At 44.9% G+C, this 22,694-nt stretch overlaps 2 protein-coding genes across 3 annotated transcripts; one reads left to right on the top strand and one right to left on the bottom strand.

Annotated features, from left to right (window-relative positions):
- Window positions 1–7,641: 7,641 nt before the first annotated feature.
- zic5 (Zic family zinc finger 5) lies at window positions 7,642–10,876 on the bottom strand. The gene is made up of 2 exons (XM_086144950.1): window positions 9,835–10,876; window positions 7,642–8,533 (listed from the first exon to the last, which is right to left on the bottom strand). The coding sequence occupies exons 1-2, from the start codon at window positions 10,874–10,876 to the stop codon at window positions 8,088–8,090; spliced, it is 1,488 nt and encodes a 495-aa protein (XP_086001076.1). The 3' UTR covers window positions 7,642–8,087.
- Window positions 10,877–13,371: 2,495 nt separating this feature from the next.
- On the top strand, window positions 13,372–19,033 carry zic2a (zic family member 2 (odd-paired homolog, Drosophila), a). Of its 2 annotated transcripts, XM_086144949.1 has the most exons (5): window positions 13,372–13,437; window positions 13,544–13,631; window positions 15,622–16,614; window positions 17,741–17,904; window positions 18,031–19,033. In XM_086144949.1, the coding sequence occupies exons 3-5, from the start codon at window positions 15,642–15,644 to the stop codon at window positions 18,223–18,225; spliced, it is 1,332 nt and encodes a 443-aa protein (XP_086001075.1). In that variant the 5' UTR covers window positions 13,372–13,437; window positions 13,544–13,631; window positions 15,622–15,641; the 3' UTR covers window positions 18,226–19,033. The 2 variants fall into 2 exon arrangements, with proteins under 2 accessions (XP_086001075.1, XP_086001074.1); XM_086144948.1 differs by lacking the exons at window positions 13,372–13,437; window positions 13,544–13,631 and having other exon boundaries at window positions 15,285–16,614.
- The last annotated feature ends 3,661 nt before the right edge of the window (window positions 19,034–22,694 follow it).

Genomic DNA, 22,694 nt, shown 5'->3' with positions numbered 1-22,694 from the left:
TTTCCAATCAAAATTCTATCACAAGAAGTTACAAAAGCAAAAAGAAGCGTTATTTTTATGGGGAAGAAAAAAAAATGATTCTGGAACCCGAGAGGAAGAAGAAGGTTGCGCGCTTGTGGAAAACCCGAGATGACATAACAAATCGTAGGTGTTGCAAAATGACAGGTAATTGACATTAATCCGCTCCCTCTCTCTCTCTCTCTCTCTCTCTCTCTCTACGACTCGGGAGGGGATGGAGGGGGGGGAAGGGGGTGTCAGGGGCTGGGAGTAAATGGAACACGGTTAATGAAGCGCCACTTGCCCTTTGGATCTCGGTCACAGTGTGCGCCCGGCAAGTTTGGAGAAAAACTTTCAATTTGCGGGCGCATCCGCAGAAACGGCTTCTGGCGCAAACGCCGCGCCTCATGGATAGCAGATATTCGATGATCCGGCTTTTTATCATTATGATTATTATGATGATTATTATTAGTAGTAGTAGGGAGATGTGGCAAACTCCAGTTACTTTTTGAAGCGATGACTCGGTGTCTCCCGGATTGACGCTGCGCCTCGGAGGCTCTGGTAATGCGCCATTACCGCGAACCTCGCCGCTTTCCCGCATCCCGAGGGTTATTATTAATATGCTTATTATAATTCCCATCGGCGGTCCTCTCTATAGGAGCTGTGACAGACAGACAGGGTCCAGGTGGGAAAGGTAGACTTTCAGCCGAAGGAGCCGCGCATCATCTCCACCTCGCTGCTACGGGGGCCCCGCGTAATGAGGGCACCTATGGGGCCCTCCTGGATGGAGAGGTGTCCTAACCTCGCCACGGCGGGTCATATTTGAAACACCACCTCTCCTCTTCCCCTGAGCAGTGCCGAGCAAAGCCCCATCACCGGCGGTCCATCTCTGCACAACTGCACAACTTTAGACAGGGATAATAATGGGCGCGGCCATGCTGGAAATCCAAATTGGGCTGTAAGGAAATTGGGACTCCCCGTATGTATAGATTGGAGGGGGATCTTGCATTTCTTTTCCTAAGGACCGAATGACTTCAGATGGATTCAAAAAAATAAAAAAACCATGAAGGAAAAAAATACAATCCGCTCTGAAAGCCTCCCACTGTATGAGAGAATAATGGGCTTAACCCTGAGGAAGGCCATTTATGTTCCGTAAAATAATAAGATACACTTATATACACTTATATACAGTAATAGGCCTTAACAGTCGGTAGATTGTGTTGTATAGGTTGCGGCAGACACTTTTATCATTGTCACATAACGCTTATAGTGAACTGTCAAGCTCAAGGTTTAGTGGCACTTTGATGGATAAGCTTTTATAGTGGCTGAGTTATAATGTCATTTACCATGGAAAATGTCTACACAGGGCCAAAAGGTGCCGTCCCCAACGGGGCTGGTCTAATTATACAATTAGTCTTGTGATTTGGATGATCCTGAGCTAAGCGTCCTGTGGGACGACTAGACACATTATAGATGTCATGGGTATCTTCCTAGCAAAGCAGAGGAGATCACGTTAGCAACATACACACCGTGCATTTGATTCTATTTCCCACAATGTTTCCGGACGGCAAGTTGACGTCAATCATCCTTCTCTGCGTTGTAGACCAATGTAAGAAACGGGGAAGTGGGTGGACACGGTCGGGACTATTTTCTGGACCCTGCTAATATCATAGGTCATCTTTGTATTCAATCATTTACTTTTTAAGCCTCTTCTTAGGCCTCAGTCAACCAAAACAGCATCTCTTTGAAGCCACGGGTCAAATGGAGACCCCATATCTCAATCTCATTGCCTATCCAGCCATATTTCCTTTCTGGCTTATCCCTTGTAGGTTGGAAACATCAAGACAGCACATTTTCTTCTGCCCATCCAGAGCCATATCTGTCATTGCCAAACCCAAGTCTGTTTAAAAGAACCGGGGTGGCGCTTGTGATGTTCGGGATCCACGCGGTCGCCCGCATCCAGTCAGAGGGAGGTCTCGGCTCTGTATGGTTGAGGAGGCAATGGTGCTTCCACATTGGAGACTTTACTGCTCATGCACTGGCTTATCACATTGGATTAGAGCTCCAACAGGGCGACCAGGAGCCGGGGATGATTGGTGACCAACTTCACCAGTTTGCCCTCGACGAACATATAGTGGTTCGGCCGAGTGCGGCTACACGTCACGGGAGATGCGGCAGATATCTGTTGCGGGCCGTCCGGTCACTATCGCTTGCCGTTAATAGCCCTGTTCGATCTAGTCATGTTGTCATTTTCCATACCTGGACAAGACCTTCTCCTTTCTCCCCCCCCCCTTTTCTTTCCCAAGGAGACCCCCACACACCCCTGGCGATAGAGTGATTCCCCCCCCCTCTTGAAATGCTGACCTTTTCTGCAATAAAATCAGATGCATTCGGGGCAGGTTCTCTGATGTTGCAGGTGTGATAGTTTTGCTCATATCTGGTCCTGATAGCAATCTTTGCCCACAATGCAGAGTGATGGGAGGAGGTGAGAAGGAGCAAAGGAGTATGTGTGGATTTAAATGGGGGATTTGCGCCCCGCTTTTTGAAATTTTGATCGGTGAAAGATAGGTTTTCATGATATAAGGAGTTCCGTTCGATTAGCGTGGGATATGGTGTTGAAGGTCATGGACCGTATATGAAGATGTCCATGTGATATTTTCACGAAATCAGCCAGAGTGAAAATATATTTTTTAAATGCGGTCTATATGTTGTGGGGCTCTGTCCGCAATTACTTTTTTTTTTTTTTTACCCCCCCCCCCCAGTTAAATTTCTAGTTGACCAAATTCTGTGCAAAAATAGCACCATCTGAATAAAAAAATAAAATAACATTGATGATTATTTTTCACATCGCCAGAACAATCAGACCAGATATTCCATGTGCCAGAGATGAAGCTGTTTCTTTTAGTTCAGTCTCAGCATTATCATCCCTTGGAACAAATTGAAAATATCCTACACTAAAAACTCCATCTGGCTTCCGTTTGATTTCATCTTTCACCATTTCCCTCCACCCCGTCAGCCTAGTTTCCAAGTATGCTGAAGCCTACATCCTGCATTTAGTAGCTTTTAGGAAAGCCAAGTCATTCAATAAGAGACTACCAGGGCAGCAGGCTTACGCTTATTTGCACTTTATTTTCTACTTTCTGGCCGACGGGCAACGGAAGGGCCAGGTAGCGGGGCCTGGCTCAGGCAGTTGTCCATGGACGACCTTGCTCTTCTCACCTACTGCCTTGGAGTGGCTCCCAATCCTGGGATGGGGCTTTGGACCGGCACCAAGTCTCTACCCCCACAGATGTTACTGAGCCACCAGATATTATGTCAGCTTCTGAGTGATGCATCACATTCGGAGGAATATAGCACTCGACTCTAACAACGGGGTTTGTTTTTAGAGCAATCTGGCTTTTACATTATCAAAAGAGAATCTTATATTTCTTCCCTGCTGTATCACATGTGCGCTTTCACACACTTCCACTGTATAATGCTTTCCAACATTAAATAAGTATAACGGCACGCTGGACCCTGTAAGGAGGTATTAAATTTGACTACATGTGTTTATTAGGATTTTATTCACAGTGTTGGACTGCACATGATTCGAGTTTTGAAGCTGTGTTGGGAAAGGCTAACAACATCACCCATGACAAGCTGATTAACAGACATCAAGGTGAAATGATTTCTTTTCTGAAAAGAAAGAAAATCTCCAGGAGTGAATATCAAAAATAAAGTAAAATCAAAAGCAAAAGTAAAGACATGAATAGTATTAACCATTAAGGTCCCATGAAAATTAATATGAAATATATTCATATCTACCTTGGATAAATATTTTTCATACAAATGTTACAAAGATGTTTTAAATGTTTTCCACGTGAATTATAGTTTACTACCCAAACACATTGGTTTAAGGAGTTGCTTTTATTGCGGTGCAATATAGCAATGTCCCCTGAATTTTGTCTTGTGTTTTCAAAACATTATCATTTAATATTTTAACTCTTACTGACTGCTCAGGACTCTTTTCCTCCGCTTGCTTCCCTTTCCTTTCTTTTCTTTGAGCTCAATTTATGAGATTCAAAATGTGTTTGACAGGATGATCGATGGATTCACTGATTCCAGCAGGACATAAAGGGTTCTGCCACTTTTTACATTTACATACGTACGTGTGTGTGTGTGTGTGTGTGTGTGTGCACAATTCAAAATTAACTTTTCAGAGGTCTGAATCCTCCATCAGATGAACGGCTGAGTTGCAATGTCCACATTTTGAGCAGGATAGAAAATAGAAAACTAAAATAACCAATTTCCTTTGGCAATAAAAAGTGAGATGAGATCCGACCGATCAGGATCCAATATTTTATAGGCTGTTAAAAAAAAAAAAAAGTTTTCCAAAAAATTATGATGTGTTCACTGAGTAATTGATTTAATGAACTTCCAATGAAAACTCAAGTGCGGGTCACTTGAGAAGCCCCCCCACCGCGCCCATTGTCAGATCTTTAACTCCCTCTCTCCTCTGGGATCGACGGCAGGGCTGAAAGGTGAAACCACATCTGCTCCAGTTGGACTGGAAGAGGAGCGACGATCCCCGCTGCAGGGTCCCGGGTCTGAGCAGGGGGGAGGCGGGGAAACAAATTCACCGGTTCGGCTCGGTTCGCGGCGGCAGACGGTAAAATGGGGGGGGATTTTTTTTTTTTTTTTTTTTTTCTGACTTGATCGTAAAATTTGAGATTTAAGCCGAGAGGGGAACGTGAAGAAGAAAAAAGAAAAAAGAAAAAAAAGGAAAGTTGGCAAAACGCCTGGGCGATGTGGCAAGAAGCGGTGTGTTTGTAAAAGAATGAAAAAAAAAAACAGGTTGTGAAGATGAAACTTAACATCACGAGAGTTTAAAGGTGAACTGTCAAACAGGTGTGTTGGGATTAGGATGTGATAAATATCCCTCACGTCAATTTACCTCCCAAAACGTTTTGGGGCTACTACATATATAGGTTATATTGGCGATCAATCAGTTATAACATTGATTGTGATCTAAAGTCAAAAAAGCTCAAATGTCCAACAAAAAAAGGAAAAGAAGTTTATATTTTTTGAATAAATATACTGTATTTTTTTAAGGAATCGAATGCGGTCACAGTCTCCCAGGGGTTCGGTTAAATCCAAATATGTTTCATCCACGTTACGTCTCTGACGCAGGTGCACCAATTTTTTTTTTAATCCTTTTTTTTTCTTTTTCCCCTCCCGGCGGTAACAGAGACCCTTAACTTTGTGACCGAAATGATAACTTCACAAGCCGTGTGTGTGTGTGTGTGTGTGTGTGTGTGTATGTGTTTGTCCTCCTTTCCCGTGCGCATTGTGTCGGGCACATTCAGGAGATGGATAATGCTTGTAAAGTCTGACAAGACGGCGTTTGTTTTGCTTTTACGCTCGTCCAAGAAATTATCATTCAAGCGCTTTTTAAAGGGCGCAATTGAGAAGCGGCGGCGTTTTCACTGCGACTTTTCGCTTTGTCCTCCGCAAAGTGGCGTCTGCATGTCTGACTCCGCCGGTTACTGATTTGCAGGCGGTGTGTTAAGGTGGCCCGTGTAAGTGATTTCCACGGGCATCCCACTAAAGGAGAACAAATCGCTGACAAAGGAGCGCCTTTCCCATTCAGCGGCGTCGTTAGGACAACCCAAAAGTATTCCTCAGATAATAAGTTCTACTTCAAAGCTTTTCTCACTCGAGGGTGACCGCCTCACTCCTCTTTATGAAGTCTCCCTCCGCCTTAATGCCCGAACAACTGTCTCTGCTTATTTTTCATCCTGTTTATTTTGGTAACATCCATTCAGCACTTGTTTCCAAACAGAGGCCGAACTTAGAAGAGCGCACCGTCTCTCTCTCTCTCTCTCTCTCTCTCTCTCTCTCCCTCCCCTCTCTCTCTCCCACTCTCTTTAAAAAAAAAGTGGAAGAAAAAGAGGAGGAAAAAAAGCCGCGCCGTTTACCCCCCCCCCCACTCCGTTTTGCATCATAATTCAAAACACGGCTATCAAAATCCGCAAAGGGCCAAAAAAAAAAAAAAACATTTCTCTTTTAATTTTAAGTTCATGGTTGGATGCATTCCAGTTCCGGTGTTTGTTTATATTATTGTTTGCGTTTTAATTGAAACCATATATTTTAATGTATGTATGTATTTATTCTATTGAGTCCTATGGTCTTGGTTGGTTTGGTCTCCATGTGTCGGTACCTGTCAAAGTGAACCTGTCTCTCGTGTGCGTTTGCGTGGACGCGCTGCTCTAAACACGGAGCTTTTTTTTTTTTCTTTTCTCACCGATTCGCTGACAGATGTTCCAATAAGACGAGATCCGAACTGGGAGAGACGAAGCCAGGTGTTCACTTCGGAAAGTGCCGGCGCGTCCGGCCTGCGTCCCCGGCGGCCGCGGGGCTTTTGGAGCGTCGGTCCATTTTCGTCCAGGGATCCCTTTGAAAGTGAGACTGCGCGATTTCAATGGAGAAAATGGAGGTGTGTGGGGGGGTTACTTGTTTTGTACGATCTATACAAGGCCTTGCTTATTGTCCGATAACTTTTATCTTTTATTTTTTTTTCCCTTGAATGATTCACGCCATGGTTTTTGGAGGCGCGCCTTTCAGAGGCAGCGCCATCAGGGGGCTATAAATTTCCACATTAGCTCGGTGATTAGTTTTGACCCGCCTCGTTGCCCCTTCAGGCCCGTTTGTGACATAACACTGGATATTTTATAGAGCTATGCTTTGTTTTTTTTCCACCCAACTTGAGATTATTATTATTTGTTGCTGTTGTCGTAGATTGTCATTCGTTCAAACACCCAAGCAAGCGCCACAAACGTGTCAGTATGTCACAGTCACTACAATTCAAATCCATCAAAGCATCTTAATAATGTGACACTCCTTTAGTCGTGGCGATGTAAGTCCTTGTATTTGTTTATTGTAAATGTCTGTTTTTTTTAATTTATTTAAATTACTGACGTTTTTTTTTTTCAATTTAATTTTGAACATCAACGGTCTGCACAATCAGGACTGATTCATCTCTTTTATCCACCATGCACCTCAGAGAGAAAGACAGATCACTACAAAAAAAGGCATGCGAGAAAAGGACGTTCACATTACACAGCCTATTCAAGTCAGTGTTTTTTTCTTTTACAGAACACAATTAAATATATATATATATATATATATATATATATATATATATATATATATATATATATATATATATATATATAAAATAAAATAAAAATAAGAAAGGTAATATCAGCAGGGTATTAGGCATCACCAAATATCTGGTAGTATCATTCTTTGGTGTTTCTGTAATTTCGATATAACATCGATCCCAGCAAATAAATTACAATGTACAAAACGACTGTTTTTGTTTGTTTGTTTTTTTTGTAATTAAAACTACAACATTCACAAGCATCGGTACAATTACATATATACAAATCCCACAGGGTCAAAGCCTGTCAGTGTATACATTTAGGGTCTCAATGGACTTACTCGTACTCTTTAACGAGCATAACACTTGTGTATTTTTTTTTGCATAAAATATAGACTTAAATAGTTCTTAAATATTACAAAATTCCATCCAAACACACGTAATTATAAATCTGACAAAAAAAAAGTTAATGAGAACCCTTAAGACACAGACGTTTGCTTCCATTTTTTTTTTCTTTTTTTTTTTTCCTGTTTGTACCATATCTAGAAGAGACCCCCACCCCGGGTGGGCGGGGTGGGGGGAACTACTGTATTTGTTGCCACTCGTGGGCTGACAAGCAGTACCATTACCTCTCGACTAATGATGGCGACTGGCGGCAGGAGGGGTCACATCAGGGGAGACACTTGAACGCACCAGTTGAATCCTCAGATGTGCGTCAAAGGACAAACCCCAAAAACCGCCTCTTTATTTCCAAGCGACTCTTTAATTAATCTCGGCTTTCTATTTAAATGAGAGAGGATTTCACTTCTCGTGTAATCTCGCGTTTCAAATCTGCCTAGTGCACAGTGAATACATCGGATCGATATTGCGTGGATCTGCACACAGAGATGGGGCGGGGAGAGTGTGTGTGTGGGAGGGGGTGGGGGGGGGGTCGGTTTTGAACCGGGCATCAGAGCATCGTCCTCGGGTCCGAATTTCTGAAAGAGTCCTCGTCGTCTGACTCCGAGGTTGGCACGTCGCTGGAGGGGGTGTGCAGGTGGTGGGGCCCCCCGCTCCCCTGACACACATACCACTCGTTAAGGTTTGTGACCTGAGGGGAGAGGGTCGCCGAGCGGCTCCTGTGTATCTCCGAGTTGGGGGACAGGGGGTCCCCAAGAGGGTTCGTGGAGGAGGAGATGTAGGTGACCCCGGTGGTGTTGGGGGGCGGCGGAGACTTGCAGTGCACCTTCATGTGCTTCCGCAGCGAGCTTGGATGCGTGTAGGATTTGTCACATCCGCGCACTTTGCAGTAGTAAGGCTTGTCGCTGGTGTGGACGTGGGAGTGCTTCTTCCGGTCACTGCTGTTGGCGAATTTTCGGTCGCAGCCGTCGAACTCGCACTTGAAAGGTTTTTCCCCTTGTGTGTGAGAGAGACATACATAAAAAATATATATATATAAGTTTTTTTTCTTTGCTCCTCTCCGATTTTTAATCCATTTTTTTTTTACAGCCAATGACGTCACACTGACGCTTATATGCGTCCGACACGTGGGGGCGTCTGAACGGCGATTTTAAGATAACGCATACACAAGCGCACCTACAAACACGCACATATAGGACACTGGGGTCTCATTAACCGCTCGGAGTGTTGGTCTTCCATCCTCCACTGGGGCTTCCCCTTCGTTAGAGCTCATTCACAAACACATCAGCCCCTGCTCCCACTCCCACTCCCACACCCACTTGGCTTTTCCCTCCTGCGTGAACATGTGTAACATGCCTTTAGGCCTCCTGGTTACATGTATGTGGGGGTAGGGTGCACTCCGGAGACCGCCATTTATGGACCAACGGTGGAATTGTTATAATTTAACACAGTGTTTTCTGTCAAATAGACTTAGTTTAAGGAATCTATCAATCGTCACTGTCGATACGGCACGATGAACACGTGTTAACCGTATTAAGTTGTGGTTTATTTATATGAAAATATGCAATAGTTAGTCCTCTGCCAGACAAGTAACGGGCCTGTGTGTGTGTGTGTGTGTGTGTGTGTGTGTGTGTGTGTGTGTGTGTGTGTGTGTGTGTGTGTGTGTGTGTGTGTGCGCGCTTCTAAATTCAGCCACTTTTTGGCTCAAACTGCACCCCCATGTTCTGTAAAACCACAAAAGGGAGGTGCGTTGCAGGACTGAAAGCTTTGAAAGAAGTTCATTTTTAAGTTGAAAAACTGTCGGTGTCTAAACTTTGGCCCGTTTGTTTTTAAATTTCTCCTTATTTTCATGCCGGCTGTTTCGAGTCGCTCGGAATCGCGACGGCCGAGCGCGGACGGAGACGGATCCCTCCGCGTTTATTTGAGCAAACGTCCGACGTTCGCAGATAATTCAATTTAAGCGTCTGCCAGTCGCACGGTCGTGCGCGTACGTAAGCACGTTTGCCCAAATCATCAAATCATATGTTCTCAGCGCGTCGGATGTTCACGATTTGCGTGGGGGAATTATTTATATAAATGCGTTGCGCGAATTAGAAAGGCTGAACTTTTTGGCTTACTTAACGCGTGCGTAATTACGCAAGGCCACGCCGAGGACGTAAAAAAAGTTAAAAAAAAATAATAATAATAATAAAAAGGAAGAAGAAGAAGAAGAAGAGGCAAAGTCTGCGCGCACGGAAAAGCACTGTAGTCTGACGGGTTCGGCGATATCTCGCTGCGTGGGGCTTCGAGCCACTAACCTGTGTGCGTCCTCTTGTGGATCTTCAGATTCTCCGACCGCGCGAAGACTTTCCCGCAGCCCGGGAACGGACACGGGAACGGCTTCTCGCCGGTGTGCACGCGGATGTGGTTGATCAGTTTGTACTTCGCTTTGAACGCCTTCCCCTCCCGCGGACATTCCTCCCAGAAACAGACGTGGGTGCTCTGCTCCGGTCCCCCGACGTGCTCCACGGTGACGTGGTTGACCAGTTCGTGCATGGTGCTGTAAGTTTTCGAGCAGGGCTTCTTCGGACTTTGCTCCTGCTCGATCCATTTGCAGATCAGCTCTTGCTTGATGGGCTGCCGCATGTATCTCAAAAACGCCCCCGCCGCTCCGTGAGGAGCAGAAGCGATGTTCACATTGAGGTTCATGGAGTTGTAGCTGTGGAGGGAGGAGGGTCCATAGTGCTCCGGCCTGTGTCCGAAGTGCTCCGGCCTGCCGTACATGTCCCCCGGTATGCCCAGGCGCATCTGCCCGTTGAGGGCATGGTGGTGGGAGCCCGGGGACGCTTGGTCGTGAAGTCCAGTGAAAAGTGAATGGGCCCCACTTTCCGTGTGCCCATAAGCACCTGTTGGGGAGATGAACATGCCATGGTGATGAGGGGAGGAGGCGGAACTATGCTGGTCGCCAAGTGCATGCATAGCAGAGGCTGAGAGTTCTCTCCTGAGGATGAAGTCCCTGCTGCTTGAGTAGCCTGAGTGGGGGTGAGCCACGGGGAAACCAACTGTGGTCTGAGCAGAAGTGAAAGACGCCGCGGTCTGGGCTTCGTGGTGGCTCTGGATGTGCTGAGAGGGGCTAAGTTTGAGAGCATTTGTCTGTGCCATGTGCTCTGGTCCAAATGGAGTGAGTGCCACTCCGGGGTCGTTGCCCAGCTCCCCAGGGTGGAGGTGGGCATGGTGGGAGAGAGGGTGATGCCCCCCCAGCCCCGGGAAGCCTGTCATATTCTGATGAGGAAGGGGCTGAGTCGCTGCCAAATCCGCTAATCTTATCGCCGGATTCCTCTTGCTTAAAGGGGGTTCCATCACTACACTGAGTCCATCCGCGCTCACAGCGACTGTTTTTTTTTTTTTTTTTTTTTTTTTTTTTTTTTTTTTTTTGCAACACGCTCCCTAAAACATGAGGAAAATATGCTTACAAGGGGTCTATAAGTTCTTTTGTCCGGCGTCTAACTCTCTGCTTGCTCCCTTTCCCACTCTGTCCTCAAGCGATTGGCAGAACATACAACAGTTGGAGGACACAGTGGGGAATACAGTTTAGAAATGGCACTGCGGGTATTGGACGGATTTCGGTGACTGGCAGTTAGGGGAACGAAGCGATTGGCTGCCGTTCAGCGCAGGGGCTCAGCAGGGTTCCGCCCCCTCACTCTCTTCATCGCTGTTGACTACAAAAAGTTGTACTCAAAGTTACCGGCAGATCTGTGTTTGCGACGCGCTGTTTACCGCCACGGCCGCATGTGACTGACGGCCGCCGCTCCTTTTCCACCGAACCCGCTCATATGGAGCGGAACTATTTTTTTTATTTTTTTTTTATTATTTTTTTATTTGACATGTTGGAAAAGAAACGGCGACTGTTGTTTACATATATTTAGTGGATGTGTGTATCGGTTGTTTTGGTAAATAAGGTTACTGCAGCCGCCGGTTGTTTCATGTTTATTCCAAAATAAAGAAAGCAGCACTTTGTCCAAATCGTGCGCAACGGAGCCCGTTGCTTTATGTGCGAGCAGAGGCGATACAGTCTTGAAAATAAATTTTAAAAAAGGACGTTTGAAATCTAAATTCTAGGCCGTATTTGTTCCTCGCACTTTTCAGACGCTCCATTTGAAATCTTACCGTCTTCAGTTTTATTGTTCGGTGCGTGAACGTGTTCAAGTTAGTCTGCTGTGCTGAGAAAATGAAACAAATCAAACCAAAACAATGGCTTGTGCTAGGAAAACACCTTTCTTTTCCAAAGTTATATTCCCTACGTCCTTTCCAGACATTTTTCACAAACTCTATAAAAATCCCTGATACCACAAATGTGGGCAGAGCCTCCGTCCCCGGCCCGCTAAGTCTAATTGACTTCGCAGACACTTGTGATGCAGAAGTTGAGTTAAGATGAAGGATCCCTTCTTCTACAATCTGAGGGCTGACAGCAGGACGTGTATCTGTCATTGATATGACTTCATTGCGATACCTTTTTCACCCCCCCCCCCCTCCAAAAAAAAAAAAAAAAAAATCAGTCCATGTATTACAGTGAAATTGTAGCAGTACAGGAAGGGCCTGTTGCACTTTGGTCACTTAATCACAAACTTGAGTTCAAAATATTAATGCGCTTTTTTTTATAGCTAAATAATTAGAAAATTGTGAAGCAGTTAACATTTCCTTTACTTCACAATTTGAGATCATTGTTGCTTCTCACAATTCAGCTTCCTATCCCGTTTTATTATGTGACTATGGGGGGGGGGGGGTGAAAACCATCCCATTTCCCACGTAGTTTTTCATGTGAAAGTGTTTTCTCTCGAGTTTTTTCACTTATATTTATGGAGGAACGAAACACGTTGTGCTGAATTGAGAGCCCCTCCAAAGCCATAAAAATCCAGAGGAGCGGTGGGGGCTCATAAAACGGAGCACCACAAAGGGAACCTGACGGAAAGGAAACAGTTATAATTATAGATGTTGATATATATATATATAGAGAGAGAGAGAGATATGTATTTGTGGATATATATAGATATATATGTTCATATTAAATTTCTCTTTTGGTGGATTTTTGTTAGCTACAGTTATTTATTTGCATTTTTCACATGCGTCCAATTGTCATATGAGAATCATATGCGTTCCAGACTTTTTCTTTTTTCCACATTTAGCGTTTAAATATTACATATGCCACAGGAAGGGGGGCATCTTGAAAACGTCCCTCTCTTTCTGGCTCTCGCTCTCCCACTCTGTCTCTCTCTCCCTTTTAAAACAAAGACACTTTGTCATAAACAGGGTCATTTTACCAAAGGGAGTCAAGAGGGCAACATATGTGGTCTTAATAGGTCAAAGGTCAAATACCCATGAAACACAAGGTCACGGAAAACCACAAAAGCAACCTTCCTGCGTGTCAACATATTGATATTGTCAGACAGGAGATTGTAAGAGCAGGTTACGCCTTTATGGCCCATAATGATCCAGAGACATGAAGCCAGACTGGTGTTTTATATGAAGTCTTGGTGCAGGATAAAGATGGCGCCATATTCTGATATTATATGATTTAGTTGTTTGTTATTTGGTCTCGTAAACCTGTTGAAACGTTGGCTCTTTGGGGAATTTTAATTTTTTCCCTTCGCCGAGCAGAAGGGAAAATCCACAGCCATGTGACTGTGGCCGAGTGATGTTTTTTTTTTTCCCCTTCCCTTCTTTCACCCTTTTTCCTCATATCTAGGGGAGGGTTCGCGGGTTTTTTTTTTTCATAGAAATAAAAAGTTCTTCAAGGGGTCGGCGGACGTGACTTTGAACTTGGATCAGCTTGTGCGTTTCCTGCGGTGCCGGCTGAAATAGGACGGGGAAGAATGCGGGAGGGAACCCGCAGCCCCGTCCCGGTCCAACCTCACGGACGCGCGGTAACAAAAAAAAAAAAAAAAGAAAAGGGAAAAGAAAAGGGAGGAAAAAAAAAAAGTTTTCAACAAATGATTTTCTCCCCCTTCTCCACCGATATTGTCGTCTCAGACAGCCGAGAGGGGAAGAGGGACGTGTCCGGTCTCCAGAATCCAGGGATGCTGGTGCGATTCTGACAAAGTGAAAATGGGTGAAAACTGTAAGTAGACTTCCTTTGGCTTGTTACCGCAGCTCCCGCACCGATGCACCTTTAAAAAAAATCTTTTTGTCGGTTAGGCAATCAGAAGGAAATGTGCACAAAACCACTTCTAACTGCATGTTATCGTTTCATGTGTTTATTCTGGGGCTAACACACACACACACACACACACACACACACACACACACACACACACACACACACACACACTCCTGTCAAATCATCGTATAACCCGCTATCTACTAAAAACACCCTGCTTTTGCAGAGGCGAATCCTTGGTCGTGGCGCGTTCAGGGAAAGCTCGACCCCTCGGGTCTCAGCGGTTTGCTGTTACCTCCGCGTCGTTCACCGCCGGAACGTGGAACCCTAATTTGCTGTGGTCGAAGTGAGAATTGCCGTGCACGCGGAACCGGCAACATATGGGAACCTTAAGAGAGTCAACGAGAACCGCATGGACCAGAACTCTGCAGAGCGAGACCGGGCCCGGGTGTCTCTGCGTGGACTCCAGTGGGGTGGGGGTGTCACTGAATATTTTACATTCTTGAATTATGTTAATGACTTTTTACAGACTGGACTAATTTCATCCACTGTGACACTATAAATCTTCATTTATTCAGGATGCCATTGCCACAAACGACAAGACACGGGTGGCAGATGAACGCACACATTTCTTTATTTATGTATTTATCAATCATTGATACAGACTTGGGTTGGCGTTACAGCCATGGATTTAATTCAACCCATATCGCTCATTCAAATTATGTATTCCCCGATATCTATTTTATTTTTAAACCCCGGTGTCTCCAACACTTATTTTCTGCAGTTGCATGCTGTTTGTTTTCCAATGTATGAATCGGAACGTGGCTGACACGCTCACAAACAATATACAACATTGTTGCCTCTTAAGTGTTAAGTGATAATTCTGATGTTGCGTGTTGTTTCCGGTCTTTCTCATCATCAACCCCCCCATCTAATCAAATATGAAACGCACAAAAAGCTATGTTTAGCAATGGCTTCACATTGACCGTTGCATCCCGTAAACAGTGGCAGGTCCATGTGTTTTTTAGTCATTTATTTTATGAATATATATGTATTTAAATATAGTGGTGGACATGCAAAAACAAATGAAGCCCAACGCACGTCCTCCTCTTGTCTTGAGCCTGTGTATCCCCCCCTCCCAAATAAAAAAAAAAAAAAAAAAAAAAAGAAGAAAAAAAAAAAGCTTCTCCTAAAAGTAGGCGGTAATTATTAGTGGAAAATGGCGTTGGACTATTAGGTCTCGGAGGCGCTCACCTGCGATTGGAGGGACACCTGGGATTGATGAGGCTCGGCGGCCAATCAGAACGCGAGGAGCGAATGAAGTGGCTCCAGTTAAAGGGGGCGGAAGAGGAGGAAGGGCCAGTCCACGGAGATACAGGGACCCTCCGCGGCAAACACGGCCGAAGCACAGAGGCGCGTCCGTAGCCCGATCGGAACGGTGATTTTTTTTTTCTCCCCCCACTTTCTCCGAGATGCTCCATCTGCCCTCTCTCTCTCTCTCTCTCCTTCGCAAAGGACGCGTTAGTCAGATAATTTATTTCCCGAGCTAATTTTTTTTTTTCCTGATTTCCAAACGCAGTTCAGGAGGACGGGACGCTCTTTTTTTTACCCCCACCCACCGGAAACTTCGGTACATTTGGATTTTTACCTACAAGTTGAAGTCGAAGTAAATGCGGTAAATTATTAAGATAATTGAAATAATAAATAAAAAAAAAGACATAAGGGGGCAGAGCTGGTTTTCTTTTTGACTCTTTGAGGCGCAGCGGCGCTCGGTATGGTGCGTCCTGGAAGTTCGCTCGCTGAGTGACAGCATCGTCGTTTTCTTTTCTTTTTTTTTTTTTAAATTGAATTAAAGATTTTTTTCCTTTTCTTCCTTTTTTTATTTCTCCCACTAAAAGTTATACGCCGAACCGCGCTCTCCCTTTTTTTTTTTTTTTTTTTTTTTTTAAAGCGCGACTTCTCCCGTGAACCATGTTACTGGACGCCGGCCACCAGTTCCCCGGCCTGGGAGTGGGCTCCTTCGCCCGGCATCACTCCGCCAGCGAGATGCAGGAGCGGGACTTGAGTTTGGCGCAGAACAGCTTCGTCGACTCAGCACACATGGGCGCCTTCAAGCTCAACCACGATCTTTCCCCGGGACAGAGCTCTGCCTTCACCACCCAAGCCCCGGGCTACCCCGCCGCGGCTCTGGGGGCTCACACCGCCCACGTCACGTCATACGCCGGCTCCCCTTTCAACTCCACCCGGGACTTTCTCTTTCGCAGCCGCGGGTTCGGAGAATCCTCCCCGGCCGGCGGCCAGCACACCATCTTCGGCCCCGCGGCGGGATCCCTCCATCACTCTCACACAGACACGCAGGGCCACATCCTCTTCCCCGGGATCCACGACCAGCACGGCTCCCACGGATCCCCGAATGTCCTGAACGGGCAAATGAGACTGGGACTACCGGGGGAAGTTTTCGGACGCTCCGAGCAGTACCACCAGGTTTCCAGCCCGAGGGCCGACCCCTACTCGGCGGCGCAGCTGCACAACCAGTACGGCTCCATGAATATGAACATGGGGATGAACATGGCAGCCCACCACCACCCCGGTGCCTTTTTCCGCTACATGAGGCAGCAGTGCATCAAGCAGGAGCTCATCTGCAAGTGGATCGACCCCGACCAGCTCAGCAATCCCAAGAAGTGCTGCAACAAAACTTTCAGCACCATGCACGAACTGGTCACGCACGTCTCGGTGGAGCACGTCGGGGGTCCGGAGCAGACTAACCACGTCTGCTTCTGGGAGGACTGCTCCCGGGACAGCAAGCCCTTCAAGGCGAAATACAAACTGGTCAACCACATCCGGGTGCACACCGGCGAGAAGCCGTTCCCGTGCCCGTTTCCCGGCTGCGGCAAAGTCTTCGCGCGGTCGGAGAACCTGAAGATCCACAAGCGCACACACACAGGTAGGTAAAACCCCCATCCCTTCCTCCCTCCCTCCCTCCCTCCCTCCCCCCATGTTGTCCCCACTTTTTGTTCACTTCATCCCCTCGAATCTCCATGTTGATCGATGCGAGTTGTTATTGAAGTGTGTGTCTGCGCGTCTAGACACTTTGAGATCTCATTAAAGCGGCTATTTTTAGGTCCCTAAAGTCGGAAGTATTTGTCAAAACAGCCAAAGTAGCTTTGGATTCCCACCCAGGGGGAGGCAGGAGGAGGGGGTGTTTTTAATTATTTATTATTTTCACTTAAAAGATAAAGCTTTCTGGACGTGTTTCGGTGTTTGAGTTCAACTTTTTTTGGGGAGGATGGAGCAACGGACGCGCACCGAGGCCGGATTTAATTGTGTTTGATGTAACGTTCACGATCGTTGATTTTACAGCTCATATTCCCGCGATTTTTTTTTATATCGCGGCCTTTTGTGTGTGTGTGTGTGTGTGGTTGGGGGTCGGGGGTGGAGGAAGGGAGGGTGCCCCCCCCCTGCACCGTGGGCACTCCGTGTTTGTTTTGGAGTTGTGCGGTGTCCACCGACAACAGCACTAGCAATTACAGCAGTAGTTATGTTCGTGCGTAAAGAGTGCCGTGTTGTTGTTGTTTTTTTTTTCTGCGTTTTATTCTCACGCATGACTCTGGTGGGTTGCCGAAGGCGCTAGACTGGGCCGTTACAAGCCTTTCACCTTTTTCCACGCATTGTCTGTAGAAATGCATTACGCCGCCGTGCCACGGAATTGGCCAGGTGCTAATTAGATTTTTATTGTCCCCGAGCAAATGGTGCGCCTTCTGTGGGCCCTGTCGTGGACGGCCTCGTCCCACCCAACCCCCCAAATCACTATGCGCATTATTTAGGCTAAATAAGACGGAACAACCCCCCATCTTGTCTTAAAAACAAGCTTTAAACTTTGAATCTCCACGGTTTTCTTTTCTGTATCAAAACCGAACTTTTTTTTTCCCTTCCTGCAACTGAATCTGTAAACATTCGCTGATGATTTTAGTATGAAGCTATACCGTGTGTATGCTCGTTTTTTTTTTTTTTAATCCAAATCAACGGGACTGTTTGGTCATTTTTTTTTTTTGTTTGTTTTTCCTGCACAGGAGAGAAGCCGTTCCAGTGTGAGTTCGAAGGCTGCGACAGAAGGTTCGCCAACAGCAGCGACCGAAAGAAACACATGCACGTCCACACGTCGGACAAGCCGTATCTGTGCAAAATGTGCGACAAGTCCTACACGCATCCCAGCTCTCTACGAAAACACATGAAGGTAAATGCTTTGCAAGGCTTTGCACCAAGGAGGAGAGCATGTTTTTTTTCCCCCCTTACTCCTTTTATCTTTAAACCATTTCTGATGCATGCAAGTTTTGAAATATTATTGTGTCTTTGTCTCCAGGTCCACGAATCGTCCCCACCAGCTTCGGACTCATCACCAGCAGCCAGTTCTGGTTACGAATCTTCCACGCCTCCAGGCCTGGTGTCCCCAACCGCCGAGACCCAAAGCAACACCACCTTGTCTCCAGCCTCAGCTGTGCACAACACCACCAGCCACAGTGGCCTATCCTCCAATTTCAGTGAGTGGTATGTTTAGGACTCTGCTGAAATGAAGCAACACACACTCATTTCACAGCACTGGAGCCTTCAGCGGGAGATTGGGACACGTGCACGCGAGGGGCACACAAATATTTCTTTATTTTATTATTTTTCATTCACCAGGGAACGAGCACCAACAGAGGAAAATATGTATCATAGCGGAGGTGTATTTCATATTGTAAATAATTGTTAAAAGCCCACTTCCCCATTGGTTGTAATAGTTTGTCGGTCATTGGTGTATAGATGTTTCTTCAATGGTAGCTATTTCTAACTGGACTTTTAGCGCACATATTACAATAAAATTGTACTATAATGTTGAATATTGTGATCCTAAGGCGAATTGATTGTACTATACTAAACATCTATAAACTGGAAAGAGTGCCAAAGTTAACATTTAACTCAAACAGACCACATTATTATGCTTGTGAATGTATATTTTAGTTTGCTGGGCTTAACTTGTGATGTTTTGTGCTTTGCCAGTTGGAATTGTGAAATACTATATGGAAGATTGTGAGGAAAATAAACATTGTGCCGTTGAGTTTTCTGTAACACCCTTCCTTTTGTAAATATCAACTGCCATATTTATCCATTTGTAATTAAATTATGATATTTACTTGCTACAGATGAAACAGTATTTATAAAGAATGTTTCTTTACTATAAATATGTACAATTAAGAGCTAAACTTTGGCAGTTGTTTTGTCGTGCTATTGTTTAAAGAGGTGTTTTCTTCCTTACTGTGATAAAAAAAAGACAAAAAAATACTCCATACAAATATAATAAAAGGTGTTGCAAGTGCTTAACGTTTCTTTTGCTCCTCCGTGCTTTTCTGTTCTGCTAGTTTGTCCAGTGAGCTGTAAGTTCAGTGTCTGTCTCGTCCGCTCGTGAATTAAATTGATATTTTCAGGGAAAGTCTTTCACCTCTCAGATTTCATAACTCAAGTCTCAGGGTATTTGATAATACTTGCACTCGGTTCTTGGTGAAATGATGTTTTTAATGTCCTCGGAAACACATGTTGCCTTTGTGGCTGCGGATCATGAACAACAGGAAATTTACTAAAGATGTGAGCTGAGGTAGATGGGGCTTTTAGCTAAAATAAAAAAAAAGAATTTCAAACAATCCGGGCATTTCCAACAACACATTTGGTTTATTTCACTTTTTTTTTTTAACACATTATGTATCTATTTTATGGATTTTCCACTATTACAAGCTCCCCCACCCCCAAAACCAGACACTTCCCTGGAAGAGCAGGTCCAGAACTAGCCATGAACTTGAACTTGGTGGAGTGCAGCCGCTGCTGCAATGCATTCACAGACTGAATGCATTACTATGGCCTTTTCTGTCACACTTGCAGAGAGATAGTTGTGCGTGTAACACACACAGGAGCGAGATTTGTACTCTATTGTTTTTTCATGGAAATTAATGGACCTGGTGTTATTATTTTACCAGTGAGGGAAAAAATTGACAACGTCAGTGTGCCTTAGTTGTTTGCTGTGTATGCCAGTGGCTGTGTATCTGGAGTGTTTGTATATGTGTGTGTGTGTGTGTGTGTGTGTGTGTGTGCAGGAGGAAACATTTAGCCGGATTGGCTGCTGTTGGATTTGCTGCACCATCTTCATGCTGGCATATTGTTTTTTTTTTTTTTTTCTATTATTTCTCAGATAATTGTGTATTTGATGAGGCTAAAATCAACCTGCATTGCACCCCCCCACCACCACCACCATCACCACCCGCAACACACACGCAGGAAGGAAGTGAACGATTGTAAACGTTGGGTTTATCTGAGTTCCACAGGAGAGGCTTGTGTCTGTGTACAACTTGGAACCACCTGCCAATGGCCCTCCAGTGGCCGTGGGTGGGGGCCGGGTGTGGGGGTTGCTGACTCCCGGCGGAGGAAGCCGTGACCTGTGGGGTTTTGGGGAAAGGTCATTTCTACACACTCCGTCGATGCCGGTTCCTCTCCAGCTCCCGCTGCGCAGATATCGATCCGCCGCGGAGGAAGCGCTTCTCTCTTCCTCCCACTGCCGCTTGTTTGTTGCGGTGCAGCTTCTTGTACACACACCTGTTTCTCCCGCACGGCTGCTTATAGCTTCTTTCTTTCTTTCTTTCTTTCTTTCTTTCTTTCTTTCTTTCTTTCTTTCTTTCTTTCTTTCTTTCTCATTTATTCATTCATTTATTTATTTATCCATGTATCTATTTATTTATCTATTTATTTATTTGTCGAGTGCAGGGGTTGACGTCATTTGCTTTTTTTTTTGGCTGTTCTGCGCTGCGGTGGACCTGGTCAGGCCGGCCACATTGCGGGAGGTGCGTAAAAGTGCAGAAAACTTCAGAATAAATCGTTTGATATAAATGTAAAGGTCGATATTATTTATTTATTTTTTTAATGAAATGTTAGCGGTTACACTAATAGCGCGAAGTTTTGCGATTTCAAGTAAACGACCTGATATGTGCCATAGAGCCTGGCGTCCTATCTTACGTATCTTTCAAGCAAAGACGTGAAAACCATCAAAATACATTTATTGACTTCGCTTCGAGTCACTTTTGAGTTTTTCCAAGTAATGTAGAAGAACGAGATTGTAAAAGAGACGTTGGTTTGGAAGTTTTTCCTCTGTTTATTCGTTAATCTCAGACTTCGAATATCAAAGATTTGTTTGACAGTGGATGATTTGCACCCTCGGGTGTTTTCATTAGTGTGCGTGTGCGTGTGCGTGTGCGAAGGAAAGACAGATTGGATTGTAAGGTGGATCAGCATCAGAAGGAGGGCAACAATGGTGATTTATGCTTTAGAGCTCTTTAAATTGGTCTGCCACCCCCAACACACACACACACACACACACACACTCGTCAAGACAATCGGTGAGGCTGGAGTTCGGTTAAAGTTCAGTTAAAGTTCGTTTTAGTCTGCGGCCGACTCCACTGTGTGTAAGTGTGTGTGTCCGAGACGCGCTCCCTCTTGCAGTAAATACAGCGACACACACATTTTTTTCAATCATCTCTATTAATTTATCAACTTTATTGACCAAGTTGTGGAGAAACCCCTTTCTCAACCCGTATTAACGTTTTGTTTTTTGTTTTAGTGAGGAAAAGTTTTGATTTAATTAAAAAAAAATCTTCATTTTAATCATATTTTCCCAAGAAATAAACTTTGTCATGATCTGATATAAATAAATGTTAAAATAGTCTCATCTTAACGGAACGTATTCATTGACTTCGATATTGATTATAGATTCTATGGAGCTTGATCAGTTTCATCCACGTCGCGGTGTAAACTTGACCTGGGGTGACCCGGGGCGTCTCTCTGCTTCGTCGCCTCCACTTCCGCTGTTCCGGTCCCACCCGTGACTAAAATCCGTGCGTGAAATGATCCGAGTAAAAACCTTTTTATTTTTATTATTTTACTTTATTTTTTTAACCCCCCCCCTTCCCTGTCCATCCCCACACGAAATCGCAATAGATCAGCGGTTACAATGCGAATTATAAATAAATGTCTTACTTTTTTTTAACCACTGGACTATTATTTTCTAGAATGAAATATCCTTTAAATTAATAAAAACATATATTTTCACGAATATGATTAAGATGAAATTGTTGTCGCAATTTAGTCGTTGAATCCACCAGCCGACCGTGGATTTTCGCAGCATCGCGCGTCCTGGATGCGCGTCACCTCGACCGAATTGGTTTGGCCCCTGTGACAGTTGGCAAATGGGATTGTTCAGGAGAAAAACGGGTTGGTTGTGAAACGCGCACAGACGGGCGTGTGCAAGGAGAGAATACGAATTGGCAACAACAGGCAGCGTTCTCTAATCGAATTGGTGACGTGAATGTGACACCGTGATTTCTCATTAGGCTTTCTAATCACCGCCAATCATACAATCACCACATTTCATTAAAAAAAAAAAAAAAAATCAAATTATCAAGTCAGAAAAAAAAATCACATGGGGGTTTATTAAACCCTTAGATCATCACAATACATTTGAATGACAGTGTGATTTTATGTGAGTTATGTCTTTGTAATAATGCTTTTAATTTTGATTCAGACTCATGGAGGCTGAAAAAAAATAAGAAAAGGGTTGGCAGCAAAGAGAAAGGTCAGCCCATCTTATCAGCCAGTGGAATAGAAGCACAATTAAAATATCAACTAGAATATGAAGCTCTCCTTCTCACTCTCTCTCTAGCCGGCAGTCTGTCTGTGACATGGTTTATGTTGTGCTTGTACTCGGGTCCATGTACAGTCTGTCTTCCTGTGTAAAGCAGCCCCTGTGGCCTTTCATCTGAGATCAGCGGCTGCCTTTCTCACACAGATGAATGTGTGCCTGTGAAAGAGCTGGAATGGCTGTCACTTCTTCTTGCACAGAGGAGAAACAAACAAAACCCCTACTCCTTTAAGGAAGCTGGTGCAGGCACCTCCCATTTGACACAAACACCACAGAGTCAGAAGCACAAATAGCCTGAAAAACCAAACATT

The sequence above is a fragment of the Fistularia commersonii genome, chromosome 4 (assembly GCF_037954325.1).
Source record: "Fistularia commersonii isolate RoL2024-O1a breed Wild chromosome 4, RoL_Fcom_v1.0, whole genome shotgun sequence".
Taxonomy (NCBI): domain Eukaryota; kingdom Metazoa; phylum Chordata; class Actinopteri; order Syngnathiformes; family Fistulariidae; genus Fistularia; species Fistularia commersonii.
Note: the sequence above shows the minus strand (reverse complement) of the source record. Positions and strands in the feature narration are given on the sequence as shown.